The sequence below is a fragment of the Vulpes lagopus genome, chromosome X, assembly GCF_018345385.1.
Source record: "Vulpes lagopus strain Blue_001 chromosome X, ASM1834538v1, whole genome shotgun sequence".
NCBI lineage: Eukaryota > Metazoa > Chordata > Mammalia > Carnivora > Canidae > Vulpes > Vulpes lagopus.
In genome coordinates, this window is record NC_054848.1 from 103,802,639 (window position 1) to 103,814,711 (window position 12,073).

The window sequence follows — 12,073 nt, forward strand, 5'->3', positions numbered from 1 at the left end:
CAACTGAACTCTTCTAGAGAAGAGAATCTCAAAATTGCGAAACAAAACTGTAATTCCTCTCCTCCAAGTGTAACTCCAGCCTTATCCTTCAAGCACTGCAACTGCTGAAGTACTATGCAAGTTGAACACATTTCTCATCATTGCGTCTGTGGCACTTTCTTTCATGAGACTGATTAATTCCATCTAGAAAGCGCCCCCTCTCGCATCTGCCTCAGGAATCTCCAGGTCTCATTCAGACCTCCTTCTTGATACACCATGTTGTGAACAATAGAATTCCTTAACTTTCCAATCTGGTTTTCCCTTTTGAGGGCATTTTCTAATCTTCTTACACTTACTGTGTTCCAGCTTACCTCTTTAGGGATCTCTGGAATTAAAAGCATCAACAAGCTGTTGGATGAATACAACCATAACAAAAGCATACTCCATACACAAGGGGGAATACACCTGTGCTAGTAAAGGTAGAACCAAAAATTCAGTCCCTCTGTGTCCTGTGAGAAAGCCTTTTAGCATGAGTAATCTGTAAGTAATATATTCCTAACAAAGGTGCAAGGTGTTACAGGTTCACTGCCTCAGAGGTGAGAAAATGCTAGGTGACAGAGATGGCACCTACATACTATCAGAACTCCAAATCCCTAAATTGCATGGAGTTCCGACAGAATAATGACCACCTCGGGATCCATGAGGCTTTAATCCCTGAAGCAGATCATCTCCAGGCACAAATTTTATGACACTGTATTAAACAGGCACAAGTTTTATAACGTAGTATCAATAGGTGCAAGTTTTATGACATTGTACAAAATCAGTAATGAGTAAGACTTACAAATCCTACAAGGCCACCTTAAAGTGTACGCTATTTATTCCTTAAAGGAATAAAGCCAACTTTGCTAAAAGATATGGAGAAATAAAAGAAATCCAGAATTAGTCTTATAATGTTGAATGCAGAGTATTGTTCAAGGATTCAGATAAAGTCTGAATGAGACCTTTGAGGCAAAGCAAGTGTCTCTCTGAGAAGACCAGAATGACCAAGAACAGCTTGCTAGGAAAAAGGAAAAAATGGGTCAGTTTCTTAAGGGCAAATAAGTTCTCCATCCTTACAGTTTGAGCTTGATGGTTATATACTTTCATGCTCCTTTGACATTGAGGAAAAGGAGGAGTTTAAGAAACAATTTGGAGACTTGACCCAGTGTTATAGTCTCATTTGCGTATTCACAAAGGATTCATTGAGTTACCCGCTTAATTTACTATTTATTGATAGGACCACAGCAACTGTTTTTTTTGTTTTTGTTTTTGTTTTTGTTTTTTTGTTGTTGTTGTTTGTTTTTTTTATTGCTAGGACCTAGGCAATTGGTGTTCTTGTTTTTGTGGGTTTTTTGGTCAGGACTTCAGAAACTAACTTTTTTCATCAAATCACTGAGTATGATCAGAAAAGTGATTTCTGTGTGTGTGTGTTATGTTTTTATAAGTTTCTGAAGGAAAGGCATTCGTGAATATAAGAAACAAAAAGCATAATGAAACCCCTTTAGAAATATAAATCATTCCAATATACAACAGCAAAATCCACCAAGATATTCTGACACACTACAGTAGCTCTCCAAATTTCTCAAGCATTAGACAATCTCTATCAAATTGCTGTTCCAACCTGTCCCCACCAGAGTTTCTGCATTACTAGGTATGTGGTGGGACCTAAGAATCAAGAATCTGCATTTCTAAAGAGGTTTCTCCATGCTCCTAATGCTGCTGGCTCAAGGGCTGCATTTAAAATCCACTACACTAAAAATAAAGTAAAATAAAAATAAAATAAAATCCACTGCACTAGAATATGGAGAGCACAATTGTAGTCTACTAGAAAAGAACGTTTATCAGGTGGAACTGTGGTATTGAAGTGTCTGTATTAGGGTTAGGAATGGAGATTTTTCCAAGTGTTTCTGCTTGAACTCTGGTCCTGAATGCCAACTACCTCTTCATCTTTGGCTAGAGATCAGACTTTTTCTTCCATGGAGGAAGTGGTAGCCAATGAGGCAATCAAGCAGATGTGTACAACCAGGAGTCCATCCCACTTATTTCTCCTGAGGGATCTCCCCTGTTTCTGTGCTCTGAGACTGGGAGTTCTCTTCCCTTTTCAACAGCTCTTCGAATATCTCATTGTGCATGTAAAAGAAGATGTACCCGGTGCAAAGTCTGGCCTCCTGCATCAGAGCTTCTTGGATACTTGATACCTGGAGATCATTGTATGTGAACCACACTTGCCTCTCAAAGTCATAGGCATCACTGATATAATGGCCTGAATTTGGGGTCTTCCCCAGATGGCTGACAACACCAATGAGCCGATAGGCATAGCGATCATTCACCTTCGCATTTCTTTTTGATTTCTTGGCTTTAGTTTCTGTCTTCTCCGTATCTAAAACTTTGTTTCCAGGGTTTTTAGTGGAACACGATGCACCTTGGGAATTTACTCTGGCCTGCTGGGGACCTAGGTTTGTGGGTCTCCTGAGGTTCTGCATGTACCACTGAGCATCTGGCTTCAAAAGGATCTGAAGCAGTGCCTGCTGAAGGGCTTGTTCGTAGATCCTCATTGCTTCATGCTGCTGTGTCCGTTCAGCCGCTTTTTGGAATTCTGTTTTTTTTGAAATTTTGGGTTTTTTACCTTCAAAAAAGTCTTCGAGGATCTTAGCAACACTCTCAAAATTTACAAACATGTCAGTTTTGTCGTATTTCTTTTGCTTTAGATTTTCAGATGCTTCTTGAAGATAGGCTTCAGCCAGGCGTATTTCTGGACTACTGGTGGGTTTACCATCTTTGTCATGGATCAGAGAAGGGGACACTGCTTCCAGATCCATCATTAAGCCAGCAAATAGCTCTTTTTCAATGAGTGCTCCATTTCCTAAGTTCAGCAATTTGGACTCTGTTATATTCTGTTCAGAGCTTTTGCCCAGGTCCTTTTTCTGTTGTTCTCTGCTGGACCCGTCATAGAAAATCTGGCATTTCTGTGGTTCAGACCCTTTTTCTGGTCCAGCATGCGGAACTGGGGAGTCACTGGATGCCGAGGCCAACTTTGATGAAGCTGCTGATGGACAGATGGTGCCAGCACTCATCTTCTGAAAGAGTTTTAGGATTTGGAAGTCCCTATTATGCGCATTCTTGCTTACAGGAAAGGGTGGTTTCGTACTTTCATTACAATGAGACGATAACTTTAGATACTTGGAAATAACAACTTCCTGATCATCCTTCCTTAGCGACCAAAACTCGTTGAAGATATAACGTTTCAGGTGAACAATAAGAACCCTGGGGAGCCTACTGAATTTGTGCACTGCAACAGAACTCCTGTGCTGACATTTCTCACATCTGTACTCAAGTTCTTCTGCTCCAAAGAAGAGATCAAAGGCTGACTGAATAGACAAAGGAAGTGCTTTCATTCCCCGGGGTAGATTGATGGATAGATAATTACTCACTTCCGTCTTCAAAATTACCTGACCACATGCTTGACAAATAATAGAGCGCAGCAACTCAAACTCAAAATTAGTGATGATGGGACAAATGAGTACTCTGGTGGTACCACTGCCAGCAAAGACCTGTTGAGCTGAATTGTCCTGCTCAGATTCAATTTTCATTTTCCAAAGTGTGTTTATTTTCCCCATGTTCTCTTTCATCTGATCCAAAAAGTGACCTAAAAACTCATGAGCATCATTTTGTATATTGCCAGAGAATATTTCTGCAACTGTTGAAATGGCCTTTTTAATATTTACAAGTAACCTCTCCTTGATTTTTATGTTATAAATATTTTTCAAAACAAACAGCTGTGCCAAGCACATCCTAAGAGCATCAAGGGGAATTTTACCCCACGGGAAATCCTGGCTGAATAAATCATCAGCAAATGATGGAATGGAAAATAAAGACTGTAAAACGGCATTCATGTAACAGGTGTTTCCCAAATTGGGGAGGCCTTGCCATAGTTTCTCTGGGTAGAAGTTGAAGGTCATCTTGAATTTGTCCCACTCTGGGTCATCTGCATTATACCTTGGTTCCAACAGAAATGTCAAATATATTTTCTCAGAGAGCATCTGAAGAAGACTTTTGCCATCTAGGTAAGGCTCTCCAGGAGAAATGGACTTGAGTAAGGGCTCAAATTCTAATTTCTGATTCTTTTTTAACAGTTTTAACCTCAGTTTTTTCTTCTCATCATGACTTACATACCTCAAGGGGTTTGTCTGGGATTTCTTCTTTCTAACAGAGTCACTCTTTTTCGGTGTTTTCCCACTCATCTCTGAGCCAGATGATAGCATCTTTTTCTTCTTCCCGTCTCCACTCTCTGGTAAATCTTTGCAACTAAGTCTTGATGACTTTGATGTAAACAAAGGCATCTTCTGAAGGTCAGGTGTTCCACTTCCTTCTCTTGTCTCAAAAGATCCACTACCTGGCTTCTTGCATGCTCTGTGGAAGGAGTTTTTGTTAATTTCCTTTGGTGTTGTCATGCTGGCAAAGATACCTCCATCCTTAACAGGTCTCATGGATGGCTGAGTATTATTTTGATGGACTCTATCCAGGAACATCTTCAACTCTTTAGCATCTTTGGAAGATAATCGCTCAATAAACAAGAAGTTATTATTTTGGAAAGTTAAGTGCAGGTGATTTTGCTTTTTTCCATAGGATCTAAGGACCACATTTTTAATATTATTACTTAGCTGAAAAGTTAGATATTCTCCATTGGTGAAATAGACAACCAGTCTAATCTTCTTCTTTCCTTCCACTGTTTCAATGTATGCTTCTCTGGAGCTAGACATCCCCTTCTTCTTGCTCCATATTTGAACAAAACCATGTACCATTAGAGTAGCCATACTTTCTTTACAAATAAAATGCAAGTATCCTGAATTATTGACAATCTCAAAGTTCCAGTTTGTTTTGCAAGCTCACTTTTGGAGACAGCACCTAGAGATATTCCTTAGTTTTCTATAAGAAAGGTCCTATTTCTAGTGTTGGTTTTATACTATTGCCTCTTCAGGTTCTGAATGTCCAGTTATTTAGTGATAAAACCAATGCTGTTCAAGAGCTGTACATGATTACACGAGGGAAGAGTCTTGATTTCCAAGGCAAGGCAGCTACTGGAAAAGAAAATCAAGAAAAATTATTTAAGCTATCATAGAATGCTTGGATAGAACTCAAATTCTACTCATACACTAAACCTCCTTTCCAATACTAGATTCTATTCTGATTAATTTCCCCACTTCAACTGAAATTATTAAACACTTGAAAGACTTTCAATACATAGCTGAAAAGCAAAATGAACAGTGTCTCAAGTGTAGGCATATAACGTGCTAATCTTCCTGTCATAGAATGACCCCACAGAACAATCGTAATAAGTGAGTAAGAGGGTGGAGTAGTAGGCAGCCCTCAAACCTGTAACAGGTAAATAGCTCTTAATGTCCAGAAATATACAGGACTTCATACACAGGCCACTAAATGTAAATCAACCTACCTCTTTCCAAATCCAATTATGTTCCTTTCTTATATGTGGCACAGTGTGAAGTCCACACATCTTACCCCATGTGGATACCTAACCTACCACTGCTTAAAGCAGATATCAAAGAATTGGCGGTCTCCAGCTCCAACAAGCCAAGATGACCTGGTATGCTCTAAGCAATCCTGATTCTTATGAGTGTGGGGTAATTGAAAATTTGAAGCCATGTGAAGTAAGACCATAAAAAACAATTTTGAAAGTTGGTTAAAATTATGATAGAGACTAAGTTCAAGACTGTGTTTACTATGCTTTACTATTGGACAAGCAAATGCAGGTAGTATAAACAATTTTCAAGAAACAGAATATGATGAGTGGAAAGTTTCCCATGGGCTCCAATGTTGGCTTCACTGTTCCTATGGAGGCATGCCCAAAGTTTCAAGGTTCGTATAATCCATGCAGAGTAAAGAATGTCCCAGGATAAAAAAAAGTAAGCAAACCAATGGTTTGTGCCCTTTTGGCCATTATACCAGGGGTAAAACCAAGTCAGCATTAAGGGTCGTTATTAACACACATAAATTTCTTACTAAGTCCCAATTACCGTTTTTTTTTACCTTTCTTTTTTTAAAAAGATTTTTATTTATTTATACATGAGAGACCGAGGAGAGAGAGACAGAGACAGAGACACAGGCAGAGAGAGAAGCAGGCTCCATGCAGGGAGCCTGACATGGGATTCGATCCTGGGTCTCCAGGATCGGGCCATGGGCTGAGGGCAGCGCTAAACCGCTGAGCCACCGGGGCTGCTCTTTTTTAACTTTCTATTTCTTAATGCATCATCATATGGCTTAGAGGAAAACTGGTAATGCTTGACATGGGTGAGTTATGTACTAGACAACACCATCTCCTGGATCATTAGTGCTGCCTTTGTCATGCCTGTAACTATGTTCACATTCACCTATCTAAAGTAGAATCACCAGCAGATTCTCTGGGTCAACTGGGCTGAGGAGAACTTTCATGAAATTCTGCGGTATAATTGGATCACCAACCCAGGCAATGGGAAAATCACATGCAACATCTTCTAGTAGGCCTTAGGTCTCATTAGTCTTTTCCAGAAAATACTATCTGAACACCATTAGAACATGTCTAGCCATCCATGGACAAGTACAAGGCATTTTCATTGAGGGTTATTTACGGGATCTGGACAGTGAGTGTGAGATCTGTGTTCCAGACTACATGAAATTAAGACTGTAAAGTAACCATTTTTATAATCAGTCTAACAGAGTCCTTCTGATCAGCTAGAATTGCTTCCACTTTCTCCTCCAATTGATTATGTCTTGTAACTGACATGAAATGCCTGACACGCACTTCCCTCAAGCTAAATTAGGTCAATTTCTTGAAATAATCCCATCTCTCTACTCCACAGGTGCCTTGCCTACTAAAACCACAAATGAAATAGGTATTACAATAATTTAGGTGTACCGAATTTACCCGACTCAGGTCATTTTTGGCCTGAGAACTTCACAGCCATCCATTCTGAACCTTAGTCGAAGAACTCTCCAAACAAGCTCTGAGGCTTTGCAAACACATCACTCATGAAGGCATCCTAACACCTTTGAATTAGTTTCGAAAAGTGATAAATCTATAACCCTAATTCTTTACATATTAACACTTCCAAACACACACTGCCTGTTTTGGAACAAGCCAGATACCTCAGGAAATGCTGCTCAGGATCCTGTAGGGCCCCTGACATCATCCTAGCAGAAGGTAAGTAAAAGCAAACAGTCAGACAGCAAATCACTGATGTAGGAAAAGAGAAGTCTCCATCAGGTTACGAGGAACGGCACCAGGACAGTGCACTAAGATCACCACAACCTACGTATAAGAAGTCAAAGTAGAACTGAAAACTTAACCTACCACTAAGTGCCCTAAAATATTACAGGAAAAGATCAATTTTTAAAAAGCCCCACCATGGGCAATTCTACTTGTCATTCTGTATCAACTGCAAATTACACATGATCAAAAAATACAGCCAAACGTCCCAGCTTCCCAAAAATGTCTTGAACATCCTATGTGAACACTCACTAAGCTTATGAGATTGTGTTCAAGGCAAGGACAAACTCTTGAGTACTAAGTAAAGAAACCACTCCCCAAACCCTAAATGTTCTAAGATGACATTAAAATTGACTTTAGGTATAGTACTAACAACCAAGACATCATCTATTGGCGATGAGCGTTTCTCTCTAAAATAGAATGGATCCTCCCAATACCCATCAGTATCTGCCCATTGGTACTGAGCACTGTACATGTATGTCTAAGAAAAGACAAGGGTTAGTGATCCTCCTGATAAATATTTACCATTAGACCAAGCCGAGACCTTATTCTATGAGGTATCAGAGATCAATGTGCTGTTGCCTCCCGCACCTTACTTCTTCCATACTTAGCTCTCCACAGTACACACCAGTGACTCCAAAGAAGTTACATTAGTAAAAAAAAAAAAAAAAAAAAAAAAAAAGGTTGTATTAGTGACTAGCAACCCACTGACACCATGGTCAACTCCAGAGTATTGGGCTCACTGATAAAAGTAAATCTAAGAATTTCTTGTCCATTGTATGTAGGCTAGAGAGGCTCCTATGGCCAGTTTTGGCCACAGGGTCCACATAATCTGAAATAGCTCTCCATAACTCAAAACTAGCGAGGAAAGATCAGTTATACTTAATCACTAAAAATTAAAATTTTCAGAATAACTCAATAAGGGACCAATCTTTAAGCAAATAGGTTAGCACTTAGCACTACAAATGTTTGTATCAGAAGGCATATGCCAAAATTTATGGGAGGCTGTATTTTCTCCTACACAAATACTCTTCTTAAATCTTGTCTGTGTTATTAACTTGCTCAGCAAACCCTGTCTTTATGGATAATGCTAAAGGAAACTTCTGCTTGGTCCCTGCCCAAATTATCAAAAACTCAACATTGATGGAGAATAAGTTAGTGAGATTTTTGTTTTATTAAGTATTTATCTATCAAGTTCTATTCAGTGAAGTAGGGATTGCACTCATCCATGCACAAAAGTGCATATGCATCCAAGTGAGAGAATGATCATATTTATCATGGTGGAAATGGGGCCATAAAAACATTCAAGCACAACAGCAGATTCAAAGTTGTCTGTATTATTTATAGTTCAATGTCCTACTGTAGATGCTAAGTAAGAGTTTATTTCCTCTACACACACACACACACACACACACACACACACACAAAACCAAAATCTTCGTATCTTCACTGTGCCTCTTTCAACCACTTGAGAGGACCTACAACCCCAGAACAACTTCCAGGCTGCATTCAAAAATTTTGCAATCCCAGTTGATCTGTATTTATCAATGATTGTTGTCTGTTCTTTCTAATGAAATAATCTAAGACCCTCATGGAATTTCCACTCTCTGCCTTCAAGAGTGCAGTTAAGAGACATGTGTTTCCAAAAATGATGTCTCCACTCATCATGCTTTGTTCACAGTTCAATGTGCGTATATTTCATTCCAGAATAAAGGCATCTTCTTTGAGCCCACTGAAGAGGGAAAGTGCGGATTAGGAGCCATCTTGTTGATGGACAGCTGAGGAGTCTAACCACTGCTCATTTTCCCCAGCTAGCACATCTCAAGTTGAAATCCTCTTTGTGATTCTGCCTTGTCACTGAAAGGCTTTTAGGGCTTCTTTGCTCATTTTTAGAAGATTTTAAACAAAAATGTATCTGTTTTCCATGTCTCCACTGAAGAGTGCTATGTGACTCCTCTATGCAGATGAAACTAGGCTTTGGCAATAGTGAGTGATATTCCAGCTCCATTCCAAATCTGTGAAAGCCAAAGTGTTTTTCTCTCATTTTGCCCACAGACTCAGTCCATTCCATTTGATTGGTTACCTACTAGTGGTACAACACACAAGGCTAGCTGATCTCAAAGCACGGCCAAAAACTCATAGAGCTGCACTTTTCTTGTCAGATTGGAGGTATCACCCCTAGTATCAAGAAGATGGCTATGAGGTTAAAAACTCCTGATAGAAATGTCTGCTTCATAGTTCACTTATTAATTCACTTTACATTGATCTCCTTGGTCACTGAACTTGCTGAGCATCTGCTCTATGCTGCAGATTATGCTTCTTGAGTGTCTGCGTTATGCCATATATTGTGGCCAGGGCTCTCAGGGACACAAAGGATGTGAGTATTCACTGTACCTAAGCAATTTAGATTGTAAACGTCATCCTGTACACATTATAATTGAAAAGGGCCTTGCTTCTGGTAGGGACAAAGGATCTGGGAAAATATCTTTTCACTGCCATTTTCTAGAGCTTAACACAAAGTCAGGGTGGGAGCAGTGTTTTGTGAAAAAGAGGATCTTCTGGGGTAGAGATTTCCCAAGCCCTCCCTCAAAGAAATTGGCGCTGGATAAAAATGCCTGCAAGTCTAAGAAGCTCAGTTAATAATTGCATATTAAGATAACTTTAGGAGGATTTATGAGGTTTTTGGTGTATTTGCCCTCTGTGTCCTGTATTTCTATTTCCCACCATTCATGCTTTCACTATTTCAAGAGCAAAAAAGCCTGAAAACCAATGAGAATACATCCTTCAAATTTTAATATGCATTTCTCATTCCCAAAGCATTCATTACAAAAGGAGAAAATGTGGAGGTATTTATAACCTGGAAGCAGAAGAATAAACCCTAGAAGGTTCTTTTGGCTCATGGTTATGAGAAAGAAACATCTTTATTGTCAGATCTTTTCCACTGACATCTTATTACACTTGTGATCGCCTATATACACTCAAGTGCATGTTTATTTCACTGAATAGGTGGGGGGTGAGGTAAAGAAGGTGGTTTGGTACAGGTGGTGGGTTTTAGTTATTTTATTTCATAACTTCTTAATTTGAAAACATGTGGAGTGAGGGGTGCCTGGGTGGCTCAGTCAGTTAAGGATCCGACTCTTGGTTTCAGCTCAGGTCATGATTTCAGGGTTGTGAAATGGAGCCCCACACTGGGTTCCACACTCAAAGTGGAGTCTGCTTAAGATTCTCCCTCCCTTTGCCCCTCCCCTCCTTCTCTAAAATAAATAAATAAATCTTTTTTTTTTTTTTTTAAGAAAAGAAAACATGTAGAGTGAGTGAACAAAAACACATCTAGCATATGGTGAGAAATCCTGGTTACCCTAGCAAGCCTCACTGGATAGAAATGAAGGACCCATGAGTAGCGTGCTAGCCTCTGTATGCGGTAAGTAAGACAAGGTCAGACAATTACCACAGTGGTTTCTGATAATTTCTGAGTAGTCTAATAGTAGTCTAATAGTCCCAAGCAAGATCCCTAAAAAGCCAAACAACTCCAACTCACATTTATTTTAAACTAAACATAGCTTAGTGACCACAAATAAGCCAATTTCAATACTGGGGCTGATTAAACTAACTGGAAAATGATCTTGTAAGATTCATGGGAGACTATGATGCTAAGTAGGATATACCTAATCATCACATTGAATTTTCCAAGAAAGTACAAGTAAAAAATATTCTCTCCACCAATTAGATGATGTGCATTGAATCTGGGCTTGGAAACTATGGTCACTGTACAAAGCATACTGGAGGGTGAGTAGATGAATCTGCTGGGTTTGGCAAATGGGAAGAGAGGATCCTTAAAACTCAACAGGCATTAATCTGTCCATTCAGTCCTTAAACAAATATGTATGGCATACTAGCAAGCACTGTGTCAAATTCTACGAAGAAAAAACTCATGGTCTCTTAAGACTCCCATTCTAGCAGGAAGATAGAAAATGGACAAACCAAAAATACATAGTGGCAGTAACTCCTAAAGAAAACATAAAGTTAGGGGCACAAGGTATGCTAGTGGCAGCGGGGCCATGCTCACTGCCTTCTGAAGAGTGGCGGCAGGTGTGACTGAGGAAAATGACATAGTGCAGCAGAATTGGAAGTGAAGGAGCAAAGAGACAGATGTGGGATGCTCGATGCTCCAGGCAGGAGGGAAGAGTGAGTCCAAAGGCCTACGCGTGGGAGTGTGCTCAGCCTGTTAGAAACCCAGGGTGGCCGGAGAACAGGGAAGAGATATAAAGGGAAAGGTGGTGTGCACGTTTTATAAAAGAGCAGAATGAATGGACTGGAACCCTTGCAGAGCAGCACAAAGGGCCAACTTAAGGCCAGTGGTCACAAATGTACAGCGAGGCCAGTCTGCAGATTTGGGTTTTTCTCCAGCTGTATTCGGCTTGTCCAGCTACCACGGTGCAGACATGCGACAGGCAGAACCTTGGATGTAATTTGGCTCTCAAGTCTGCCATTCGTAAGTCGCCACATAAAAGATATAAGGCAGCTGAAGGTGTAGAGGAGGGAGGAATTACAAATATAGACCAGAGCGGGTGAAATGGGGACAGAGAAGAGACAAATGGAAAGGCCTGATCCCATGAACTACTGGGGGTGGGGCGGGGGGGGGGTGGGAGTCTCAGGGGACCAAGAGTTCAGCCTTCATTTCAGACGCTGTAATTCTGCCCCCTGCTTCTAAGCAGCTGTCAACTGCTTGTAGACTTCCTCCTATTCTCTGGCCTTCCTTTCTGTTCTTCTATTCATTCCCATCCTGGCCCCAAA

The 12,073-nt window shown here is 40.2% G+C and overlaps 1 protein-coding gene across 1 annotated transcript; it reads right to left on the reverse strand.

The window, feature by feature from the left end:
* Nucleotides 1-2,057: 2,057 nt before the first annotated feature.
* Nucleotides 2,058-4,832, reverse strand: USP26 (ubiquitin specific peptidase 26). The gene has a single exon (XM_041740491.1). The coding sequence runs from the start codon at nt 4,830-4,832 to the stop codon at nt 2,058-2,060; it is 2,775 nt and encodes a 924-aa protein (XP_041596425.1).
* Between the last annotated feature and the right edge of the window lie 7,241 nt (nt 4,833-12,073).

What these genes read in the sequence shown, in the direction of transcription:
- USP26 (XM_041740491.1), bottom strand. Translation starts at nt 4,832, where the DNA reads ATGGCTACTCTAATGGTACATGGTTTTGTTCAAATATGGAGCAAGAAG.